The following is a 25,779-nucleotide window of genomic DNA, read 5'->3' as shown; positions in this document are numbered from 1 at the left end:
AGTAGAACAGAGTCACGGTGCCATAGACCGACTTCTCCGATTCTGCACTTTCCCAATCTCCAGCGTCCCACAGCTCTGTCACTCCGTGCGCTCCTAACCTCCTCCAGATGTTTGGTAATGATGGGGTTGGTGTGCCAGCGCAGACCCGCCTCCCTGTCCCTCCGTCCATATCTGCTGCTTTTGAAGTCCCCGAGATGAAAAGAGCCACCGCGAGCTCCCATCTCGTACTCCCATAAACCTCGCCGTTAGGTGTCTTTATTTGTTTCCTTCCCCCCGAAAAAGTCCCGCTCTAATGCGGTTTTGTCTTTCAACACGCAGATGTTGCAGCCAATTAGATGCAAGTCACTGTTGTAATAGTCTTGTTTTAAAGAGTGTTGAGCTTTGTCTCAGATCCCTGGCCAGTGTAGAAAATTTGTCCTCTGAGAACTAATGAATAACGACTGGCAACAGTGTGCTCTTTGTGTGGTTTTTTTATTTGGGGTTTGCCGACTTTCTGGTCCGCTGCTGCACTTTCTCACCGGCCGCCGGCTAATATATGGACTCATTTTCATTAATGAGGAACACAGGGCTAACAAAAACACCACACTAAAAGAGAAAAGTTCAGGTCAGCGGCGCATGCGGTGTTCGCGACTTTTGCGTTGTTTTGAAAATGAGCATTTTGTTGTTCCACGCTAGAAAAAAAAAAAAGACATAGATGCGTCCGCAGCCTTTCAGTGACACGCCGCAGACTACTGCTGCTTTTAGGCTCCGCAGGACTGCAATTGTCTCAAAGCGGCTCTTCATGCATGTCTTGACCTTAAATGGCCTCATTCTTTTCCTCTCCGTCCTCGTCTGCCTGGATTGAGTTACTTGATGTTTACGGTTGCTGACGTAATTGGATAAATGGGTTTTGTGACATTTAGCATGATTTAGTGACTTTGTGTTGCTCCTGCAGAGTAATTTTAACCAGTTCCTCTTTCTTCAGGTCATTCGGAGTGGTTTTATGGGAGATTGCCACTTTAGCCGAGCAGCCCTACCAGGGCATGTCCAACGAGCAGGTACTGCGCTTCGTCATGGAGGGAGGACTGCTGGACAAACCTGACAACTGTCCCGACATGCTGTGAGTCCACCAACTGCACTTTGCTCCTAAACTTGGCACTCTGCTCTACACTGTTAACTCTTTGTCCTCTAACCGGCTCTTTTCTATTTAGGGATGCGATATCACGCTAAAATGTCGATAGTATGTCACCAGATGCTGCTGCTAACGTCAGGCCAGGCGAAAGCCTGACTGGTGCCATTTGCGTCACGGGTTAAAAGGAGACCGGTGACATCATGTTGTCAGAGAGCTTCCGTCCATAGAAGGGAGAATGTGCGCTTCCCAGGGGGTGACCGTAACGGTGACCCATGCTGCTCCACTTTTTATTAAGAGCTTCTCGCACTTATCTTCACCTCGGTGTGTGTCTGTCTGCGTCACAGATCTGGTCTGCCATTCTCCTTTTCTGGGCTGATGTTAGTAGCGAGGCATATCCGTCCATTTCTTTTGACCCCTTTATCCCTCGGTCTCTCTTTCTTGTCTCAACTGTTATGGAAACACAAACCCCCGGTTTCCATGGCAGCTACGACGAGATGTCCTGATTGCACGAGGAGGACTGAACATATGCTGCGCTATGCTATAAAAACGGCGAAACTTTGTCATCTGTATCTCATCAATACACTCAGCTAAACATCATTAAGTCGGGATGTCGCTCATTTCTATGACATCATGAGAATATAAGCATTACTTGACTGAAATACAAGGGCAGGGATTCAGAAATAGTGTGTAGATCTCTTGAACACTTGCTTTACAAAGCAGGGTTTCGTTGCTCATCATGTTGAGCTCAATAATTGGATATTTTTTATCCCAAAACTATTTAACAATTATGTTTTTGGAGCATTTTTGCTCTTTTTTTTTAATAGTATATGAATAATCCCATCATGGATGCATAAGATTTTTCTTGCTGATTTTGAAAAAAGGCTTTTAGGTTTTATATTTTCACTATTGTCCTTAATGACAGTCAGCAGCTCTGTTCCAAAACCTAGTGAGCTGCCTACCTAGACAGCATATTAAGGCATCATAGTCGTGCTCATAACACAACAAAGTTTAAGGGTCTGTAAGATTCTTAAAAAGGTTTTTGAAAGTCATCTATGCTCAATAAGGCTATTTTAATATATTTGAAATGTAATTTCCAGCAGCCATTACTCTAGTCTCTAGCCTTACCGTCACATTATGCTAATTTGGTACTTAAGAAACATTTCTTATTATCAATGTTGAAAAGTTGTGCTGCTGAATAATTTTGTGGAAACTGGAATACATTTTTTTCTTGATTTTTTTTTTGATAAGCAGAAAGTTCAAAAGAACAGCATTTGTTTGAAATAGAAATCTTTTGAAACATTAATGTCTTCACTGTCACGTTTGATCAATTTAATTAAGGCGTCATCACATGTATCCTTCAAAGAGAAGGCAATCCCAGAATGCATTGTCAAGCTCAGTGAGAAAAAAAAAGCATAAAATGGCGGATAATAGGTATGTCACCAACAGATATGTCATTATGAATATGTCATTTAATAGTTAAAGTAGTAAAAATAGTTTTTAGATTTGTGTGAGTGCTGTTTATTTGTATGACTAGTAAAATAACTTGCCATAGAAACTTGCTTAGAACTTTTGGAATTAATTTTGAGTCAAGTCTCTCATGCCGAGCGCTATTTGTGGAGTTGCTGGCTTTGTAAAGTGCTTCAAATCATTAACGTATGAGCTTTCATTTCAGTTAGTATGCTGCCTTAGAAGGTAGCCGCCCATAGAGAGAGGCAGTAGACAGGAAGGTAGCTCAATGGGTTTTGGAAAAGAGATAGTGAGTGCAGACAGTGGGCTGGATTTATCACATTTTGTTATTGGGTTTGAAATCACTTCAGTGAGTAATGACAGATGGCTTCTGCTCTGAATTTGTGATCCAACAAACGGCGAAAAGGGAGGTTACTTGCGAACCCCAGTCCAAAAAAACTTGCCTTTGTTTTGAGGGAACGTCTCAGAAGTTGAAACCACAGAAAACTTTCCGTCAGTTCCTAATGCCCAGCAGAGAAACTTCCAGTGCATTATTTGACCTGATACTGTGGAATGTCCTTGGGCGAAGGCGCCCAGTTCTGCTCTGAACGTGCAGCTGGAGGTCACTTAAAATGTATTTCAGTGGGCCAGTGAGTGCTGAAACTATTCTTAGCATGCTTGTTTGTTTTACCAAGATGTGGTGGGATAGTACCACACCAAACTGTTATGATCATATGTTTTATTATTTAGTTTAGTTTTGCTTTTTTTGCTTCTCATGCATCCTCAGCTGTTCACATAAAATAGGTCTGCGGAGCGATCAGGATAGTAGTGCTGGCGTAGTGCACTTCTCAGTGTGTACGACCACAAAATGTTCTAGAAGTTGTCTGCTCTGCAACAGTCTTGTGTGTTCTACAGTAGCTTTAGTAAACACTGCCACCTGTTGATGGATGGAGATTTTTAGTTTGAAACACCTGGGTTTGGGAGACTTATAGACATTATTTTTTTTTTATTGTTTGCACTGCATTACACAAGTATGAGATTTGTGTATGAATATGAGATTTGTACATTGCCTCCATCACAACCACAATGCTGAAGCGTTGCTATATGTCAGTTATAATGTCCATTTTGCTGAAAATCTCTGCTAATTCTGTAAATTACATAGGCAGTGTTATTTTAGTATTATTTGTATACTATTATATCATTTATTCACATTTTGAATTGGCTTTTATTTTTATATTTTCAGTTTTCATTTGTTTTTGTCATTAGGTTTTTTTTTTTATATTTCTATTTAACTTGATTTAATGTAAAGTTTCTATTTCAGTTTTAGTATTTCAACTTATACCTATTTATTTTAGTTAGCTGCCAAGACAACATTTCTAATTTTCATTCAAGTTGTTCCATATAATATTTATATTTTATTTTATTTCAGATTTATTTTAATTACCAAAAACATTTTTTAATAGTTTTAGACTGATTTAAACTAATAACTTTTTAAAAAAAAAAAATATTGATTAAAAGAACTGGCTTATTCTGGTCATTTAATTCCAGGAATCAGGCTAAACTGGTCACGCTGTATGTTTTTGATTCATTAAAAAGAACCAGTTCAAAAGAGTCATTTGTTCTTGAATCTGACTACAGTGGTTGTGCTGTACATTTTTGATTCGCTAAAATGAACTGGCTCATTTGTTTTTTAGTGTGCATTATTTTGCGGTTCACAGTCAGTTTAGTGCATCAAATCCAATACAGTATTTTAATACTTAGGGTAGGCCACTTTTATTACTAGTAGTTAATGTGACTTCAAGTATCTTTAAATTCAAACTATAACACCGCATGTGTATCTGGTCTACAGGTTTGAACTGATGCGGATGTGCTGGCAGTACAACCCTAAGATGCGACCGTCTTTTCTGGAGATCATCAACAGCATAAAAGAGGAACTGGAGCCGCCCTTCCGGGAGGTTAGCTTTTTCTACAGTGAGGAGAACAAGCCCCCTGACACAGAGGAACTGGACATGGAGGTGGAGAACATGGAGAACGTTCCACTGGATCCTGCTTCCACATTGGCCCCCTCATCTCAGGGGAGCACAGGGGCTCAGACCCAGAGTCAACAGCCGCTCTCCCCAGCTCAGGGGCCCGGGACACCGATGGGGTCCACCCTAACCCCCTCCACCTCACCGCCTTCCTCCTCAGCCTCTCCAGGCCTGGCCTTAGACATGCACTCAGGACAGGTAGCAGCAAACGGCCCAGTGGTGCTGCTGGGGCCGGCGTTCGATGAGACGCAGCCCTACGCGCACATGAACGGGGGGAGGAAGAACGAGCGAGTGCTGCCACTGCCTCAGTCATCGGCCTGCTGATCATGACTGCTCAGTTTCCCTCTACTCCTCACACAGGGTACCCACATTTCCCTCGCCCCTTTGTCTACATGGTCATATGTGTTTTTTCTCTCATTCTCGAGGAGTCAAAACCCAGGGGTGACCGTGGAGTCGGCAACCAGATGGACAGTGTCCTTCCTGAAAGTCGGTGGATCATTTTGTTCAAATTTTGAATGATTGAGGATGTTTCGGGCGACTGGTGACAGAAAAACCTCTTGCAATATTTAAGTTTTCAGAGCAAGCCACCACACTAGAGAGCCCTGGCTTTCACTTGTGTGAGAAAAAAAAAACTGTTTTAATGTTTTCTAAAGAAAGAAAACCTGCCAGTTCATTTTGAAACAAGAGAGACAAGCATATTAGCCAGCAAGCCCAGCCTGTGAACGCTTTCAGGGTGCATACCAGTGTGTTTCTATACAAAAATACACATTTCCCTCTTCAGCGCAAGTAAATTTCTTCCTCTAAAACTGTCATACATTTCTCTTTCAAGACGGCGCAAGACTTTCTCAGCTGCGATCGATTGTTCTCAATCAGTGATTGGTCATGTTACTGGTTGAATCCACCCTTCTACTTAATCCATTTCAAGGGTGTTTGTTAGAAAGTGAGGTGGGCTTTTTTGAAACTGCCAAATTTTTGCCAAATCAAATTTCCCTTTTTCTTTAAAGTTATTTATCATTACATCACCCCCCCCCCCCCCCATCCACAGCCGATTTTTCAAGGTTGCACTTTGAAGTAGCGCAATCGAGGGACTAAGCTCTCATACTGTCTTTGATGGGGGATTTCTGGACCTCATCTTTTACAATCAGCTTGAGTTTGTAAATCCTTCCCCTTTCCCCTTTTTATATGGATCTGATCTCTGACTATTGCATGGCAGTTCCTGCTGCACACTCCATCTGTGAGCTGAGCCTCTGTGAAAGTGATGTCTCAAGTCAAAAGGAAAGAGCACGGCGCAAAGGTGAAGAGAGGCGTGTATGAATTATAAGGGATCAGCATGGTTATGAAGCAAACTGAATACAGGGGCTTCATCTGTTTCGACATGTGTTTCGTGAGATGAGTGAGGCATTGTACACAGCAGGTATTTTTTTTAGACTAGTCATTAGTCTCTGTACAAATCATATGATTCTGAGAAGGGTCTTACAGTTCTATGTTAGACCACAAGATCATTTACACACAAATCATTGGTTTGAGTCACTTTTGATAACTTTTTTACAGTTCTGATGTTCACCTCTTTGTCTGTACAGAAAGAAGCTGCTATTTTTTTTTCTTTTGTGGGTGTTATATATATATATATATATATATATATATATATATATATATATATATATATATATATATATATATATATATATATATATATATAATATAAAGAAATCCTTCAGGTTTAATATTGTATGATATCTCCACTACAGTCCATTTTCTTATGCTTTATACTCTTCTTGCAAAAAAAAGAAAGAAAAAAATACAAAAAAAGAGAATAGGAATTTATTTTTATTTTTTCTCCCTAAGAGGTTGTCTGTATTGCCACATGTCCATTGCCTTGTGTTTAACAATTCTATCTATCTATCTATCTATTATTATTATTATTATTATTATTAATTACAACAAACTCTTTAGCACTGCATGTGAACTTTAGGCACCCTTGATACAGTTGTCTACCACTGCACCTACTCATGAGGTGCAGCTCAATCTCAGGTTAATGTTACAGTTTTGTTCTCCAAACATCATGTTCTCATCAGCTGATTCCACCTCAGCTTTTTTAGTTGCTGGTCTCTCCTTACAGTGTAGTAAACCGTACAGTATGTCAGTGTCCGTGCTCATGCCTCCTGCCAGGCGTTGTCATGGAATTTTTCATTTCCATTTCTTTACCCTTATAGACTGTTTTTGTAACCCATTCATTTAATTAAATAGCAACTAACAGGGCTAATTGGGTTGTCTGTATCACCTCCAAACAAGATGCATTCGTAATTTCTGTAACCACCTCGATTTTATAAATGAGCAATGAGCACTAAACTTCCTGATGAAATATTCCATCTGTAACCAAATAAGAATCTGTTCAAGCTCAGAAAAGCGATCGCTTTCTTCAAAGATTGCTAAATAAAACAATAGGTTTCCATGGCTAGTTGGCTTTAAAAAAAAAGTTTAGTTTTGAAGAATTTCTCCATGTGTATTTGGGAACGATACCCAGGAATTATTTATCCTGTCTTAGAAGGTTATTTTCCCCCTTTGAAGGGGTATTTATTTAATTTTCTTTTTTGTGTGTGTGTGTGTGTGTGTGTGTGTGTGTGTGTGTGTGTGTGTGTGTGTGAGAGATACCAGTTGAAATCACTGTACAAATGCCCTTATGATTTAGTATAAAGTCTGATTCTAGATGCATTTTCCATGATGTCACGACTGGGGGACTTTCTTTTTTCATTTCCTTCAGCATCTATCTACCTCATTCTCTTTTACTTTTAAATGTGTAAGTATATGAAATGATAAAATACATCTCGCTTTTTCTGTAGAGGACACCTTATCATCCTCTGTCATGTCTCTGATTTAAAAAAGAAAAGAAAAGAACTTTTTAAGCACCACAAAGTACAAGCTCCCAGGAATGGAGAGAGTTATGATGTGAGCTAAAATGCCTATGGGATTCCTAACGGCGTGTCTATTGCATCCCTTATCACATGCCTGGCAATGCAAAAATCACACTGCTCTTGATCACACTGCAATACTTTATAAATGATCGTGTTAAAATACCTAATTCACCAGATGGTTTCATCATGATGGACCTTAAGAGATAAAACTTATAAAAGTTATTTGCTATCAGTGTTTTCTTTTGCATTTAATATTCTTCTTCTTTGATCATCCCCCCCTTATTTGCCATCTAATCAATAAAACTGCTGTTCATAAAGGTTTAGGAGAGCATATCTTAAGTAAAGAATTTGTTAAACACATCTAGCCATGCATATGCTAGCAAAAAATATTCTAGCAAGACTTCATTTGGTATTTTTTAGTCAATCTCAAATAAAACGATAGTTTTGGTTACAAAAAAAAAAAACAAGTATTATTTATGATATTTACATTAGAATATTTCATAAAGTGCAGCTGAGCTGTAGAGGATTGGATGTAGAACAGATAAGCCAACAAGAAAGTTTGAGTCCAGATATGATGTTGTCATTGAAAACTGATCTTGAAGTTTCCATTAGTTTAAAGGATCTTATTTTTTTAGTAAAAACTCATTTTCAGCATCAATGGAGATCATGGCCCTGGACTTCCTGTTTCCCAGCATGACTTTTCTAGACACACTGACCAACAATGTCGGTCTCCTACATCTGTCAATAGCCTATAACTGAGGATGACTTTAATACATACTGATATTTATAACCTTCTCTTTCCCTGCAGTCTATTTGGCCAAAGCATCTAATGATTGAATGCGCAACAAACCAGTGGATTTTTTCCCCTTCTTATAAACCTACCTGGAAAAAAGTTTCCAACTGATTTGTTTGGTCAGATGCACTCCACATAGCGAGTACAATATATAAAGGGCCAATTGTTTTCACCGTATTCATCGACATTATTCTCTAGCGGGAGAAAGGGCTGTGGTTTTGCCTCTCTTTTCTACTGCTGCTGACAACATGCTGCTTTACAGAGACTACAAATAGTCTTGCCAGTAGCATTAGGTGGGTGGTTGATCTAAGCAACATACTTTAGCTTGAAAAAAAAAAAAAAAAGATGGGCCAGACGATTAAATTGCAAAGAGGATTCAGAGAAAGTCACGGTCGTACAACCCCTGGCTGTTCTGTTTCATGGCACTTAAGATATTCTTTGACTTTAGATTGTGGATCTTTTGAACTCCAGGGGTTGGCGTTTGTAGGAAGAGACCTGGTCGGGATGCTGAGAGAGGCACATTGTTAGAAAAGAATATTATTCTGTGTGGTACAAGAAGATCGAAATAACCATTCTGTAAAAGCCCTTGTGCTTGTATTGTTGCGTATGTATATGGGTGGGAGTGTATCACATGTAGATGTAGTGATTTAAGATTTTGATGTGTTTATAATGGGAAAATAATAGATATCACTATTTATTTCTGCTTCTTTTTTTCTTTCTGTAATGAATATGGACAAAAGCATTGGCCTGTTGCAAAGTGAATGTCAGTTTTCATTGAATGCTGCCAAGTTTCCTTAGTTACAGTTCTACAGAAACACACATACACAAATAGGACAGCGATGTCCAGTAGATTACGGGTAGTCATGACACAGAGAGAGAGAGAACATGACTAGAATTTAAAATAAAAAGAGACAAGTTTACAGTAGAAATAGCTTATGTTGCAATGAAAGTTTTCTGCAAACCTGAAGGTAGATTTTTTTCCTCCACTATCATGAGAACTATTATAATTTTATTATATTTCTTCATAATGCAAAACCTCAGGTTTAGAAAAGATGCATGTATGCATTTTAATTGCAATAATGAGCTTGAGGTTTCACAAACATCATTTCCCAGGCACTGTTGTTTCTGCTTGGCATTCCGACAAATTTCAAAAGGGGCCTTGAACTACTGTACTGAAGAGTTAAATAACACTTTATTTTCCTTTCACACAAAAAAAAAGAAAAGAAAAAGAAAAAAAAGGAGAAAAATGAAGAAAAAAAATCTCTGTGTCATTGCATTGATTGGTAGAAACTGATGGTGAAACGGCTTGGCTGGTACTCTCGTCTTCTTGTAAGTTATGTATCTAAGGCCTCCTGTTTTTCAGTTTTCTCCTCACCTCCAGTTGAGATGGTAGACTTTTTACATGCCATTGGCTTAATGTATATCTGAAGAATTTTCATGTATTTTCTTTTTTTCTTAAATTTTGAATTAAAAAAATGAATGAGTCTGAAGGCTTGTGTCAAGTGTCACTTATTAACTTGTGATCTACATGATAGGATTATGTTTTATGGAGAGCGTTTTCTTTAGTGTTTTCTACCTGTGTGCTGTCCATGTACTCTGAGGTTGTGTGTTCAGATCTGTCCAGCTGGCGTAACAGAGCGTGGATGATGGTCTGGAGTTGTGGTACCAGTCTCTCTGGGCTTGCCAGGCTGCCTGAGGCTGGCACATGGATCAGCGCAGCCCTTCCCTGCCCATGGTACAGTGAATAGTAGTATACAAAATCACACAGGTACCTGCAGGTTGTTAACTTGATGTTAATAATCATATATGCCATTTTATCACTAAAACAATGTTATGACAAAATTCACAAATGGAGGAAAATAAACTTTGTTGAATTACAGTACCAACAATTGTACAGGACCTTAAATGTACAGTGGGTACGGAAAGTATTCAGACCCCCTTAAATTTTTCACTCTTTCTTATATTGCAGCCATTTGCTAAAATCATTTAAGTTTTTTTTTTTTTCCTCATTAATGTACACACAGCACCCCATATTGATAGAAAAACACAGAATTGTTGACATTTTTGCAGATTTATTAAAAAAGAAAAACTGAAATATCACATGGTCCTAAGTATTCAGACCCTTTGCTCAGTATTTAGTAGAAGCACCCTTTTGATCTGATACAGCCATGAGTCTTTTTGGGAAAACTGCAACAAGTTTTTCACACCTGGATTTGGGGATCCTCTGCCATTCCTCCTTGCAGATCCTCTCCAGTTCTGTCAGGTTGGATGGTAAACGTTGGAGGACAGCCATTTTTAGGTCTCTCCAGAGATGCTCAATTGGGTTTAAGTCAGGGCTCTGGCTGGGCCATTCAAGAACAGTCACAGAGTTGTTGTGAAGCCACTCCTTCGTTATTTTAGCTGTGTGCTTAGGGTCATTGTCTTGTTGGAAGGTAAACCTTCGGCCCAGTCTGAGGTCCTGAGCACTCTAGAGAAGGTTTTCGTCCAGGATATCCCTGTACTTGGCCGCATTCATCTTTCCCTCGATTGCAACCAGTCGTCCGGTCCCTGCAGCTGAAAAACACCCCCACAGCATGATGCTGCCACCACCATGCTTCACTGTTGGGACTGTATTGGACAGGTGATGAGCAGTGCCTGGTTTTCTCCACACATACCGCTTAGAATTAAGGCCAAAAAGTTCTATCTTGGTCTCATCAGACCAGAGAATCTTATTTCTCACCATCTTGGAGTCCTTCAGGTGTTTTTTAGCAAACTCCATGCCAGCTTTCATGTGTCTTGCACTGAGGAGAGGCTTCCGTCGGGCCACTCTGCCATAAAGCCCCGACTGGTGGAGGGCTGCAGTGATGGTTGACTTTCTACAACTTTCTCCCATCTCCCGACTGCATCTCTGGAGCTCAGCCACAGTGATCTTTGGGTTCTTCTTTACCTCTCTCACCAAGGCTCTTCTCCCCCGATAGCTCAGTTTGGCCAGATGGCAAGCTCTAGGAAGGGTTCTGGTCATCCCAAACGTCTTCCATTTAAGGATTATGGAGGCCACTGTGCTCTTAGGAGCCTTAAGTGCAGCAGAAATTTTTTTGTAACCTTGGCCAGATCTGTGCCTTGCCACAATTCTGTCTCTGAGCTCTTCAGGCAGTTCCTTAGACCTCATGATTCTCATTTGCTCTGACATGCACTGTGAGCTGTAAGGTCTTATATAGACAGGTGTGTGGCTTTCCTAATCAAGTCCAATCAGTATAATCAAACACAGCTGGACTCAAATGAAGTGTAGAACCATCTCAAGGATGATCAGAAGAAATGGACAGCACCTGAGTTAAATATAGGAGTTTCACAGCAAAGGGTCTGAATACTTAGGACCATGTGATATTTCAGTTTTTCTTTTTTAATAAATCTGCAAAAATGTCAACAATTCTGTGTTTTTCTGTCAATATGGGGTGCTGTGTGTACATTGAGGAAAAAAATGAACTTAAATGATTTTAGCAAATGGCTGCAATATAACAAAGAGTGAACAATTTAAGGGGGTCTGAATACTTTCCGTACCCACTGTATACTCCACCCAAAAATGAAAATTCTCGCATCATGTACTGTACGGATGTATATGACTTTATTCAGAAAAACACAAATACAGATTTCTGGAAAAGTCCATATAATGGAAGTGTACGGGACTTCCAAAGTTGACACTTCAAAAACCACATAAAGCAAACAAGACGAACACTTTTAGGTGGAGTATCCCTTTAAATCAACACGTTTTTACAGATAAATTTATATTTTTATAGATCAATAATATTTTCAAGTTTTATCCATTAATCAAATTGTTACTCATCTATTACCTCCCAGCATCTCTGGAGTAGATGACATCAAGTCCCATATTCTTTAAATGCTTGCTAAGGGACCTCATGTCTATGACAGAGTCCAGTCGTTCTGGTCCTCCCTCAATACAGCAGTGATGAACAGGGCACAGACCACTCACATCCCTGTCTTTGTAGCAGTGGTTCTTGCCTGTTTGCTCCAGTGTAATGCCTTTGGCACCTGGGGCTATGCCCAAATGGATAACAACCTGCCCATCACAGGGAGAAAATGTCTCTATCGTCATTTTGTATGAAAAGTAAAATGTTTTAGTTTTAAAACACATCATCTCAGATGCTGTAAACTTCTTATTTATACCCTCTAGATTTTTTTAAAAGCATCTTGTAATCTCTTTTCTGTTATGAAGTGTTTCATCAAGACCTAGTTTATGTATAAATATGTGTTACCTTTGGAGTCTTTGTGTGCCAGATATGATCAAGGACTTGTTGTGATTTTGCATAACTGACAGGAATCTCCATAATATGGACATCTATGCCCAATCCAAGTCCTTCCGTCTTCAATCCCTGCTCAAATAGCAAAGTATGGCCATCTTACTGACGAGAATTTATGATGTATCAGCATTTGTATTCCTAAAGGAACCTGAAAATTGGCTGTTTATTAAATGATATGCTACAAAAAAATGACAAAAGCACCATTAAATGCAAAAGAGGATGTTTTGTTTTATACATTTTTGCAATATTACTTGAAACTGTCTTTACTAACTGATAAAAGACTATTTATTAGGTGTACTGAAAGGAATAATATTAATATACATCATCTGTGCACGAGGTAGGGCCTTAAAAACATCAGCCGATCGCGTAAACGATTGGCCCTCTGACTTGTCAATCACGTTCCTTGTGAGAGACGTGCACGGATTGGCCCTCTGGCTTGTCAATCACTGCCATGACGTTCGAGGAGCGCGACTGCGCACTCCAGTAACTTTCCACACTCGACAGGCGCTGCATGCAATGTTTTTGTCAGGAGACAGGAATAACAACTGAAGATTATGAGTTACCTGTGGTGAGTCCGACATGATGAATCCACTAACATGACACAGCGAATGCCAAAAATTTTGGGAGGCCTTGGTTGTTCTTACGCATGCGCTCATTTCAAAAACTCAGTCTTTGGTTTCTCAGTCGACAAAAAGATCCTCTTTAGCACCTTTAAGGTATAGTAAAAAATTGTGTTCTTCATAGAAGAAAATAATAAATACAGGGTTCCAATGACATGAGGGTGAAAATGTTCATTTTTGGATAAATTATTCCTTTAATGAATAAATTTTCCTCAAATGTAATTATAATTATTTATATAAAAGGGTAAAAATTGCATTGTTTTCCTAGTAGGCCTACCTTAGCTGCCTCCCAACTTGGATTCACTACATATTGTCGGAAAGGGGCAAAACCTAGTAAATTAGAAAAATTAATAAATATACGGTATTTGACATACATAAAAGGATTAGAGCTGACTAATCAGGCAAAGCCAATAACATGATCTTTAGTATATTTACACAGCGAAACCATTTTAACGGCGACGCAACTTTCGCTCGACGAAATAAGTGCTGAATGCGTCAGTTTACCGACCAAAATAAACCACCTACCTGTTACAACTACAATTTCACTAGTAGTGTCCATCGAGATGGGATTTTATTAAATTAAAACACTGTTTACCACCTTTCTCGTAACTGAGGACGGAAGTAACGATGCTGCGCAAGGCTATAAATGTCTTGTATAGGGCTATAATAAGTTAACCGAAAGTGACTCATTGCGCAAATGAGGCTGTGAGGCAGTGCATTGTCAGTTTTTCTCCACATGGGAGAGCCATCTCATATCCCATCATAGAGCTAAAGACGCACTCCTTCAAACATCTCACTGAACGGGACAGAATATTTGTACAACCTACCATAGCGAAGGACTGAGTCATGAATATTAATTAGAGCGGGCTGACGAGCGTCCAGTCAGAGTCACATAACCTAATTAATATTCAAATATGTCGCGCATACTTGCCAAACGGCTGTTTCAGCAAATCACTGGGCGAACGTAGCGTTGCGTAATTAATATTCATAAGCTAAACCGTTCTCATAGTAGGACTCACTAACGGGACATGGGATCAGCTCAAATCCTCCGCACTTGTTCGACTCTGCCTCCGCCCAGCGCTTCTCACCGACGCAGAACACAGATGACAACGAAAAAATTGATTTACTTCTAACTTAACACATTTAAGCGTAACCCAAAGCTATTAGATTTACACAATTACAAAGAAAAAAATGTTCCGAATCAAGGAGCCGTTTGAAAGCGAGAAGCTCCAACTACAGGAGCTCAACCAAAGACTCAGCCACTACCTAATGCGCGCAAAACAGTTGGAACAAGAAAATGCCTGCTTGATAAGCGAAATAAATTCAGTCAGACAAACCAGGTCTGGAGAATGGGAAAACAAACACATGTCCGAACTTCGGGAAATGAGGAGACTGGTGGAGCGTTTATCTTTCGAGAAATGCAGAGCAGAGATGGAACGACAGAAGCTGCGCGATGAATTCCAGATGCTTCAAGCGATGCGTTCAGAGGAAGCTTCGGTGGGCAAAGGCGTCGACACTGAGCTTAAAGGCTGCGAGAGGCAGCTCCAACATGCTCTTCAGACCAACGGTGCTTTGGAAGATCGCCTTTTTGAGCTTGAAAACGAATATAAGTTTTTGGAAGATGCCCACAGAAAGGAAATCGCCCAGATGAGGGACCAGGTGCACTCCCGAACTGTACGCGTTGTGACTCAAATGCATCACGCACCTCCAGCAGTTACGATGGAAGAGGTGCAGGAGTATGCGGCCAACTTCAATGAAAGCTGGCAGGGGACTTTGGACATGTACCGCCTGAGGGTAGAGGAAATCGAAGAGTCTATAAAAGCAGACCACGCGAGGCTGGAGGACATTCAGAGGGAAAAGAGAGAATATGCTTCACAGTTAAAGAGGCTGCGTGACGAAATTGAGAAACAAACTCAAGTGCAGCTGAACCTTGAGGAGCAGCTCGTGAACATGCAAGACAATTTCAGAGCTGAAATCAGTCAGTATCAGGTGGGTGTCTAAGCAAAGGTCCTCTATTAATAATATCACATTGCCACAGATGAAAACAGGGATTGCGTAAGGATATATACAACAGCGCCACACCCACTGTACTAGTGACACTCTGTCATTAGAGTACACATTAGTGTACATTACTTTTTCTTTTTTTAAGAATTAGAGGAGCAAATCCCACGTTATCCCACCTAATGTGATATTTTTGATAAAAATAGCCTAGTGTATGGCGTTTTAAACATCAAATGTCTGTATCCCCCTACACTTAAATGGTAAAATGGCACACCTCAGAGAAAAAAATGATCAAACAAAAACATATTGATAAAAATAGATGTCTTATGTATGTGTATAACATTTACTTTAATATATAAAGTGCAAATGTTCAACATTTCTGAAGGTTAAAGGATTAGTTCACTTTCAAATTAAAATTTCCTGATAATTTACTCACCCCCGTGTCATCCAAGAGGTTCATGTCTTTCTTTCTTCAGTCGAAAAGAAATTAAGGTTTTTGTTGAAAACATTTCAGGATTTTTCTCCATATAGTGGACTTCAATGGAGCCCAAATGGTTGAAGGTCAAAACTACAGTTTCATTGCAGCTTCTACATGATCCCAGATGAGGAATAATGGTCTTATCTAGAGAAACCATCGCTCATTTTCGAAGTTTTAACAATAAATGCTTATCTTGAACTAGGGCTGGGCGATATATCGAATGCTTTTGTCACGCGCATTTCGTCAGTAAAGCCGGTTCCCTGATTACCGCTAAATCGCCATCACCTGCTTTCAAATGAAGCGGCATTTAATAGACAGAGCCGTAGTTCACTGATAAGCCACGCAATATCGCGTTCAATATCGATATGAATCGCCGTCGATATTGAATGCGATATTGCGTGGCTTATCAGTGAACTACGGCTCTGTCTATTAAATGCCGCTCCATTTGAAAGCAGGTGATGGCGATTTAGCGGCAATCAGGGAACCGACTTTACTGACGAAATGCGCGTGACAAAAGCATTCGATATATCGCCCAGCCCTATCTTGAACTAGCTCTCTTCTTCTTTATTAGAATTCTGCCCTCCACAGGTTAAAGTTTTAACTAATTGTTATATACTTGCACTAGCATATTGCATATGACAATTTAGTTCAAACTTTGACCTGTGGAGGGCAGTAACACACTTAGGGGCCGTTCACACCGAACGCGTCTTTGCGTCTAAAAACGCGAGACGCGGCGCTCAGGAGTGGTTTTAAAAAAAGCACAGCATAGAACGCGAGGGTCTCGAGACGCGCTTTTGAGACGTGAGGAAATAACGACAATAACGGAAATAATAGAAATAGGCAAACAGCAGAATTGACAGATACAAGTTTTGACATGGAAAAAAAGAAAATAAGATAATAATGAGCGCCCCCTCCGCCATGTTGCCGTCATATAAAACAGTTGTCATGCCAACTTGCTACTGTAAACCGAAGCTCGCAACGTTTGCCCCGCCTCCGAGTTCTTCTGATTGGTCCACTGTTTTGGGACTGACATTGATGAGCGGCGCTGCGTGTAAAAGTTGAAATTCTTTTAACTTGACACGGTGTCTTAAAAACGCGGCGCTCATATGAGAGGCGCTGCAAAAGACGCGAGACGCGAGCGTAACGGTCATGCGCGTCCGTCAAGCGCGTGTTTACATAGAAAAACAATGGGAAAGTAGCGCATTGGAATAGAAAAACGCGTTCTGTGTGAACGGCCCCTTAGCAGTGTCTACACTGCTGGAATTCAAATAGAGAAGAAGAAGAGAGCTAGTTCAAGATGAGCATTTATGGTTAAAACGTTTTAAAATTTCTCGTCTGGGATTGCTGTAAACTGTAATTTTGACCTTCAATCATTTGGGCTCCACTGAAGTCCACTATATGGAGAAAATCTTTAAATGTTTTCATCAAAAACCTTAATTTCTTTTTGACTGAAGAAAGAAAGACATGAACATCTTGGATGACATGGGGGTGAGTAAATTATCAGGAAATTTTAATTTGAAAGTGAACTAATCCTTTACGTACCACTTATAGGGAGATTGGGACACTTTTTGCCATTGAGATGACTTGGAAAAAGTCTCCTTTTGTTAAAGTTTCATTCAAAAAAAAAGAAAAAAAAATAGAATTTTTTTTTTTATAAATATATAAATAGTTGTATTAAATTTATGAGAAATATAAGTTCAGAAATATCAGTGCTTAGTTCTTCCAAGAGTAAAGAAAAATATTAGAAAAAACACAGTGGAAACCAAGCAGACATCAATTCATGTAGATGAACATTATCTCAACACCTGTTCTTTCAAAGGGTCCCTTTGGAGCTCAAGTGAGAAGTGCTTAGGCACTGCCAATATCCATGTTTATCATCTCTAGCTCATTGTGCTTTAGAAAAATGAGCATTAAAGCTTCATCCCATTATTGCCTCTCTCTAGGGAGAATGACAAATGAGCATTACTGAAGCAAAGTGCAAGCATCAGTAAAGTGTTGTGTCACTGTGGGCTAAATTGAATGAGGATGTCAGTCTTAACATATTAATGCAGTTAGTATTACTAGCCTATTGAGTGCCAAATGTTCTGATTCCAAAACCACAGATATGCACTCACCAAACAGACTAATGATGCTGGCCTGTAATCAACATTTACTGATAAAAATATTCAAGTCAGAAGGTTTAAGTGATGTGTAATACTATTGGTCAGAGGTGACATATATGAGACCACCTAAAAATACATGATGGATACTTTGGAGTCATTTGAGTGGGGGAAATTTAAAGGCTTGTATCAACCATTGAATTTAGCATATCAGGTATTGGATCTGTGAATTATATTGACTTAAAAAGTCTTGTCTTGTGATTTGGACCAACATGAAGTAGATAACCCTTCTATCATTAAAAACACCTGCCTCTTTAAATAAATAATGAGGTTTCAGCAGGGAGTGATGTTGGAAGAGCTCTCAAACAGGTGCATCACACAAACAGTAGCCCCCAAAATATACTTTGGATCAAAAGGATGCAAGTGGACACTAGAGAGAGATGAGATAAAAATAGTTTTTATTGTTTAAAGGGCACCTATTATGCCCCTTTTTACAAGATGTAATATTGGTCTTGGGTGTCCCCAGAATGTATTTGTGAAGTTTCAGCACAAAATACCCCACAGTTAATTTATTATAACCATTTGAAAATGTCATTTTTGGGGCCTGTTTTAAAAAGAGCTGTTTTGGTGTGTACCACCTTAAATGTAAATGAGCTGCATATCCCCGCCCTGCCTTTGGATGAGGGCGTAACTTGCATACCTATGGCAATAAACAGTCGGTAGAAGCAGAATGGCTGAGAGTGAGAGACCCGCTGTTTTGTATGGCATTCAGCCGTACATGTTTGAACCGGAATCAGACCCAGATGATGAAGAGACTCTGGCAGAAGAAACACAATTGAGAATGGAGCAGGACGTCTCTGAATGGTTATTTGATTCATTTATGTACTTATAGAGTTTTAATCGCGTCCCCTTTGCAATTATGGATGTGCAACACACACACACTGTGATGACGTTCGCGCAATTTTTTGAAACTACAAACACAAATACTGTGATAACGTTTGCTAAGTACGTTAGATACACACTATACAAACAAAGTTTAAATTATATACACAGACATTCTACGACGACGACAACAACTTTGGACGCATTTGTTATTGAATTGGCTGACATCCACTGAAATGACTATTTGCTCAAAAAACATTAAATACACTTACTTCTTCTGGAGGTGACGTTGGATCGCGAACATTAGGCAACGATCCACACTTGAGGATTAACTTTGAAGCAAGACCTGCTTTGAATTGACCCTCGTTCTCAAAACAGTCAGTCAAAAAATGATTCGCGCAAACATAAACGTATTTTGGAATTTTGAGTGGCGCCTTTCCTTCGTAAATAAAATCCATCCACTGCGTTTTCAGTGGCTCTGATGTCGGAAGTAAGTGAAAACTACTATGTTCATTATTACATCCCACAACAGAACACTTATGTTCCGTAGGAGACATTACCGGCTGTCGTTGAAACAATGGAGGATGGTTGACAGATCACCCACGGCGGGGTCTATGCCAAAACCAGATTGTCAATCAAACCACGTGGGTGGGGCTTAGCGCAATTCTACGTCACAGTGAGAGCAATCTTAGAACAGGGCGTTCTGAGACAGTGCTTATGAATTATTGAGATTGTAAAAAAAACACTGGGTGGATTTTTCTCATTCTAGGGTGGTTTTGCTCACACACTACCAACACACATTTATGGTCAAACTCCATGTAAAAGTGAATTTTGCATAATAGGTGCCCTTTAAATGACATACTTTTCAGTGCATTATTGCAATATTTAGTATATGTTTGTATATGTGTGTTTGTAAAAGAGCAAACTGGCTAACTATCTTTCTTATTGTCATACAGGATATTATTGAGGAATTGGAGTATGAGCGCAGAATGTTGTCCAACACCATCTCAGAGAGGCTGAAGGACCATCAGGATCTCTTACAGGTCAAGATGGGTCTCGCTTTGGAATTGGCAGCATACAGGTAGAGCAAACAAAATCAGTTGAATGCTGCCTTTCCCTAAATGACCATGTAGTGCCTTCGAGGCTTGAATACAGTGCAAATCAGCACATTCAGCTTCTCTTTTTCTGATAATTCATGCTTGTTCATTAATCCCAGAGGTCTTCTGCATTCAGTTTTGACAGTTACCTCAAGCCAATTCAAGCATAGGGATGAATGACCTGTTTCTGTGCCCTTAAAACGAGTCTCCTCCTACATTCACTTTGTGATATTAAATATTAATACCAAAATTACTTGTGCTTCATGGACTTTGGCTGACATGACATCTCTAAGGACCAGTGCAGCAGTCCTTGAAAGCTATTAAAATGTCTTAAGTTCATAATTCGTTGTTCACTCGCAATGTTTTTGCATTCCACTGTGCTGCTTTTTTGATATTTTTCCATCTAAACGTGCTAGATGAATGTCTTTGACCAGCATGTTTGCATCCTACATGACAGTCTGTTCTAGTAACGCGACACTCAAGTTAAAAGTTCAACTTTTAAAAAACGCATCTAGGGACCTGAATATACACATTTGAGTGTTGTTTAGAGATTTGAGTAGAGAAGTTTGTCATAGCAACCACCCCCAACATGAGCCTTGTAGATGTATTTTTAGCCACTGCAGCAACAGTGACAGGAACAGCGACTGATGCCCGCCCATTTGGCAAGTCTGCTTACAGCCCCGCCCCTCTTTTCTTGGAGACTTGATAACTCCTGTTTCTGTGACTTAATCACTGTATGTTGAACAAACACTGAAGATGATTTATGATTTTTATTCTGTTGCAAAGATGCCTGATGCATTAGCTAATGTACATGAAATATCAGCATGTGGCGTTATTAAAAAAAGCTATTTAACAGTAGACTAAAAATGTTTTGAGTTTTTTTTTTTTTTTTACTGCAATTTCCTGTTAAGATCTGCCATTGCAGATAGTACATGTATTCATTTAAATACTGTATGTACAACTATTATTTATTCTTGATCAAATGTTCGGTTGGTCTCTAGTCTCAAGATGGTCGATCTGTATTTGCAATGGTTTAGATACTACTTAGACATGATAATGTAGAAGTTCGATTTGTCTGTTTAAAACGGCTCCATGTTGTGAGCCATAATGAAAACAGACAGGGTGCATTGTGGCAGTTATTTTTAGTGCAGTCTTTCAAAGGAATCACAGGGGACTTTCAAAGGTTTACTGTCTGTTGCTCCACAAAGTCTGCTTAGCTTTGGTTCTCCAGCGCATTTTTCATGTAAAAGAATTGCCAAGGTAGGTTCAAAACTGCTCAAGGACCCGTTTTTAAACGCAATAAGGGTGTTGTTAGTGACCTTAACTGTGTTTCTGCTTAGGACATGTCCATGGTCTTGGTAGGTTTTCTGACTGCCCTCAGTGTTGTTTGAGATTTTACATGATCATGGCAGAGCATGGAGGTAGTCAGCATTCTCAAAAGAGGTGACCAAGTGCCTTGGTTGTTCATGATACTGTATGTTTGGCTCAAGTTATTAGACTGACCTTAAATATGCCTGTTTGCCCGTATCTTTGACATTGTCATGTTCATTAGGGCACTCTTGGAAGAAGAAGGAAGACATGCTCAAATGTGGTCTAATCAGCATTCAAGAGAAAGAATAATAGGTAATTGCTTATGTCATTCAGCTTGGAATAATGCTTTTATGCTATATGATTTTAACACTAAAATTTTGTTTACTGTCTTTATTCTAATTATTCAAAAAATTCAAACTAAGCATACCAAGACAGATATTAGAAAGTAAAATGTTTGTCTTCATTTTTATCAATCTACTATCTATTATTTATCTACTGTAGATATAAAAATGCCATCCCATCCTTACACCCCAAGAGTCTCCGTCAATTCAGCAAGTCGGCCAGATACAAGGAAAAAAGCCTTCACAGGATATGATGTTAAATATATGGAGCCTATTTCCAGCGTGAGAACCTCATCTACATCAAGTCAGTTTCATTCTCACGAACCCTCCAGGATCGTGCCTATCAGTGTATCAAATCGTGCCCAGCAAAGTCCTGCTTCAAGAAGGGACATGATTTCATTCACCAAAGCAGCACAGGCAGCGGCTTCCAGTACCCCAAAACCTGGAGTCTCTTCTGTTGAGATAAAGAGGGAGGAGACAGATCAGAGAAGTATGAGAGAGGAGGTTTCACAGCACTCTTCAAAGGGCTCACTTGATCACACCCCCTATAGAATCGAAAGTATATCAAGCTCTACAGCCTCAAAAATGGAGAAACCAAAGCCAGCGAATGTGATATCACCTCTTGCGAGTTTGAGCAAGATCGCCACCGAAGAAAGCAGACAGAAAGATGTTGAACCAAAAGAAAATAGAATGGATGCCAAACAAGATAAAGAAAAACCCAAAGCAACAAATAAAGAAGAAAAAGGGGATGTGAAAGAATCAACAGCTAAAGATGTGAGAGAGTCTGAAAATGTTGAGCATAAGGTGTTTGTAAGTGAGGAAACGGTACTAGATGCAGTTTCTATGGAGGAAATAATTCAGCAGGTCATGAAACCAGCTGGTTTAGATACATACTCATCCCCCGACTCAAAAGTCACATATCATGTGGAGAAAACAGAGCAAGAGGATGGAACCACCAAGACACAGATTATTTTACAATCTAAAGTCGAAGAGGAGCTGGATATGTCTAAAGATTATGCTCTGGAGGAACTTCTCAGCCAGGGAGTCAAGAAAGTCACCCTGGAGAACATCAAAGGAACCCCAACAGGAAACATGATCGAGAACCTGCTGAGTCTTGGCCTACAAGGTGAGAGTGTGGGAAATAGGTCAGTGAATGTGGAGATAATCGAGGAACCTGTGGAGTCTCAGAGTGATGAGGAGGGTGAAATTGAAATAGAGGAGACTGTGGAGATTAAGTCTAAACAACCAAACATCAGTCCCTCATCGATGTTCTTCCAAATCGAGGAGCCAGAGAGTGACCCTAAGACCATGAAACCCTACGAGAGTGGTTCTGCTGAAGCCTCACATTATGGAAACAGTGGTTCTGTGCAGGTTCAGGAAGTTACCAGAGATGAAAGCTTACCATACTTCTCGCATGGCCAAGAGTCACAAGAATACTTCGTCTCCACTCCTGAAGACAATATGTCTGAGTCGGAGGAGGGTGGAAGGTTTATGTCTTATAGCCATTATGGAGTTATGGATGATCTGTCTGATGAACGATATTACCAGGAAGATGACCCCAAATGGCCCACTGCTGAAGGTCACAGGTACAGAGATTCACCCGAATATGGTGACCACTCGTTTTTGAGAGACAACATCCAAGACTGCATAATTGAAGAGGAGGTGCACGTCTCTCCCACAATGCAACAGTCCATAGTAGGGATCCTGAGGGAGGAGTCTCTAGACCCTGAACAGCAGCTCAGAGGAGCATTAGAGCAAATCCAAGATACTGTATCTGGAGCCCTCAAGGAAGAACTTGCATTTTTTACAAAAGGTAGAGAGACTCCAGAAAATGTCTCTGTTGACATCAAAAAAGTGGAACAAGTTACAGACAGCGGAACCATGACCATTGTGGCAGAGCTTAATGTGTCCCAGACGTTGGAGGATTCTGGGCTGCTGGAAGGAGATGATCCGTCTGAAGAGCAAATAATGGCAGCGCTGAGCTCAACCCACCCAACGCTCCAGCAGGCCCTTGGTGGTGGAGCTGGTGTAGGATACACCATGAAAGTTTCCCAAGAGGAGTTTCAAATGGAGGGAATGCCATGGATGACCAGCGACGAAGAGATCCGACAATGGAGCTCAACCGATGAGGTTGGCAAGACGGAAAAACATATCAAGCTAGGCCCTAGTGAGGAATCCTTCACTTTTCAGATGGATGCGAACAACGGCTCCTCTGCATCAGCAAGCGGAGGAGCCGTTAAAGAGCAAAGAAGCGGCAGTGCTACTGAGTTCTCACAGACCCAGATGATTGATCCCCACTTGAAGGTCTGTCATGAGAAAAGAATCGCAACTGTTTATCTTGAAAGCCCCAAAGATGAGTGATATCATGAAATAACATTCAAATTACACATTATAGCTCAAAATATCATGTCAACCACATAATTCATTATGAATTAAAAAAAAAAAAAAAAAAATCTGGTGTTGTAAACCGGAATTAAAAATTCATGGTCCATCATGACCGGTCCATTACATACTAAAAATGTTACTGATCGCAAATGATTGAACAGCACTGTATCTGACATAGCTAAAGTGTTAACAAAGCTAAAGCTAATCACTTTCATACTTGCATTGCTTTGTTTATATTGAGTATATATATACAGCCAAGACATTTTATTTTATTTTCACTTTATAGTACAGCTTTAACTAAGCACAGAAAAAGTGAAAAACATTATTTTCTTTCCGTTTCAATTTTCAGTAGCAATCCTCTTAAAAATGACACTGATGACTATATAAAAACACACACTTTGTTATAGTACCGTACAGTGCTTCTAGTTTCCATAGCAAGTTTGGCATGTTTTACATCTTTTATGAAATGTGTTAAACAGAGAATGAACAGATGGACATTGTAGATTAGTGCTAGCTTTAATTGGCCATATATTTTCAAAACTTTATTCATAACATCACATATATTTGTTATATTTTTGGTTTATATAGTGTGGTCTACATTTGGCCACTGTCGCTGTCTAGTTCTGAAGGTGAGAAGCACTAGACTGTCCTTCCTGTATCCCAGAGATCTCTTAATCCTTAAATGACATTAGACCAGCAAGCACTAATCTAGCAATCCTGCTCTTCCAGGACGACACATTTTTCATTACTCTAGTACTGTACAGAGACAGTGAGAGAGGGAGGAGTGTGATCGTAGAAATCTCACATTAAAAATAAGTGCAAGGCAGCTTACACAGAAGTGTGTAAGTGCTTCCAGAATAGCTATTCGGTGCTATTAAGTCTGTCACAACCTATTACGCAGAATGAGGATTCAGCTCCACTGAATGAGAGTCTATTTTAGGGTTCCATTGACACCTCAAGGTAAAGTAGTGTAACAGCATTCGTCTGAAGATTTAAAGTGTGTGTTTGCCTCTATTTTTTCTATTTATCTTTTAACAGATATCAGCATATTCATGTTAATGTCACCAGATGCTGCAATGGTGACAATCCTGTGCCTATTAACTGTTGGGGGTAAAAAAACAATCATTTAATGATTTAACATATAATTTTCAAGTAGCTTTTCATGTCTGTATTATCATAAACTATCAAAAATCTAGAAATGAGATCCTCAATATAATATGTTAACACAGTGATCCCAGGGGTTTTTAAACAAGTTTGAATGAATTTGATTTGACTTTATTAAACTTTAATAACCAATGGTGCTTAATCTCATTTAATATGTATGAGTTTTAACATTTGTTTTTAATGACACTTTTAACGAGAATATAAGTGTCACTCACAATATGATTTTTCACATTTAAGTGACTTAAATGATATCCAGTATAATAAAAGCTGAAAGAAAACCATTTCTGGTTTGTGTTGATGAAGGGGTATTTGAGTCTTACTCATTACACAACATAACAATGGTTGGGAAACACTGTTAACAGATACACAAGTTATTATGGATCATTATTAACCATTTCCAATCATTTATCTGCATACCTCTTTGTTTAAATCTATGCATAGAGTTTTATGATTCAACTATCACTGTGTGAAACCTCTTTTTGTGCATCTACAGATTTACAGTTTGCTAAACATGATTTACTACCATAGCAAAGATTGGTTTGGGCTGGCAGATTACAGATGTATTTTTGCACAATGAAAATCCATTTTGTGTGCTGTTTTACTCTTAAAAAAGACTAATCTGCTTACTTTCTGGACCCTGGTTTACATGCAAACACAATAAACAAACCCCTACAGAGTTCATGTTGTGAATTCAGCTCAATTCTTAGAAATAATATAAGAAAGAAAACTCTCTGCTATAGAGGCCTGCAGCTCACCAGTTGGGGAATATTTGCAGAAACCGCTGTGACGGTGTATTAGATCACTACTGGACAGTTCT

General features: G+C 39.5%; 3 protein-coding genes across 11 annotated transcripts in view; 2 read left to right on the top strand and 1 right to left on the bottom strand.

The window, feature by feature from the left end:
- igf1ra (insulin-like growth factor 1a receptor) overlaps positions 1–5,607 on the top strand; it is a 120,314-nt gene extending 114,707 nt beyond the window's left edge. For both annotated transcript variants that reach the window (XM_067390360.1, XM_067390361.1), the window contains 2 exons: positions 965–1,099; positions 4,407–5,607. In XM_067390360.1, the coding sequence (XP_067246461.1) occupies positions 965–1,099; positions 4,407–4,908 (637 nt within the window). In that variant the 3' untranslated portion in view covers positions 4,909–5,607. The remainder of the gene's footprint in view (positions 1–964; positions 1,100–4,406) is intronic.
- pgpep1l (pyroglutamyl-peptidase I like) overlaps positions 1–14,666 on the bottom strand; it is a 33,909-nt gene extending 19,243 nt beyond the window's left edge. For 2 of the 8 annotated variants that reach the window (XM_067390367.1, XM_067390366.1), the window contains exons 1-5: positions 13,730–13,824; positions 13,148–13,534; positions 12,540–12,656; positions 12,117–12,343; positions 9,866–10,061 (exon numbers count right to left, since the gene is read on the bottom strand). In XM_067390367.1, the coding sequence (XP_067246468.1) occupies positions 9,866–10,061; positions 12,117–12,343; positions 12,540–12,656; positions 13,148–13,240 (633 nt within the window). In that variant the 5' untranslated portion in view covers positions 13,241–13,534; positions 13,730–13,824. Of the gene's footprint in view, positions 1–7,184; positions 9,744–9,865; positions 10,062–12,116; positions 12,344–12,539; positions 12,733–13,147; positions 13,535–13,729; positions 13,867–14,541 lie in introns of those variants that run through there. The other 6 variants (XM_067390364.1, XM_067390363.1, XM_067390370.1 and 3 more) reach the window with 6 other exon arrangements.
- Positions 14,396–25,651, top strand: synm (synemin, intermediate filament protein). Its single transcript, XM_067390362.1, has 4 exons — positions 14,396–15,193; positions 19,621–19,745; positions 21,314–21,384; positions 21,574–25,651. Exons 1-4 carry the CDS (start codon positions 14,396–14,398, stop codon positions 23,772–23,774), a joined length of 3,195 nt encoding a protein of 1,064 aa, XP_067246463.1. The 3' UTR covers positions 23,775–25,651.
- The last annotated feature ends 128 nt before the right edge of the window (positions 25,652–25,779 follow it).

Source organism: Chanodichthys erythropterus, chromosome 7, assembly GCF_024489055.1.
Source record: "Chanodichthys erythropterus isolate Z2021 chromosome 7, ASM2448905v1, whole genome shotgun sequence".
Taxonomy (NCBI): Eukaryota; Metazoa; Chordata; class Actinopteri; order Cypriniformes; family Xenocyprididae; genus Chanodichthys; species Chanodichthys erythropterus.
This window is presented reverse-complemented; position numbering and strand designations above follow the sequence as displayed.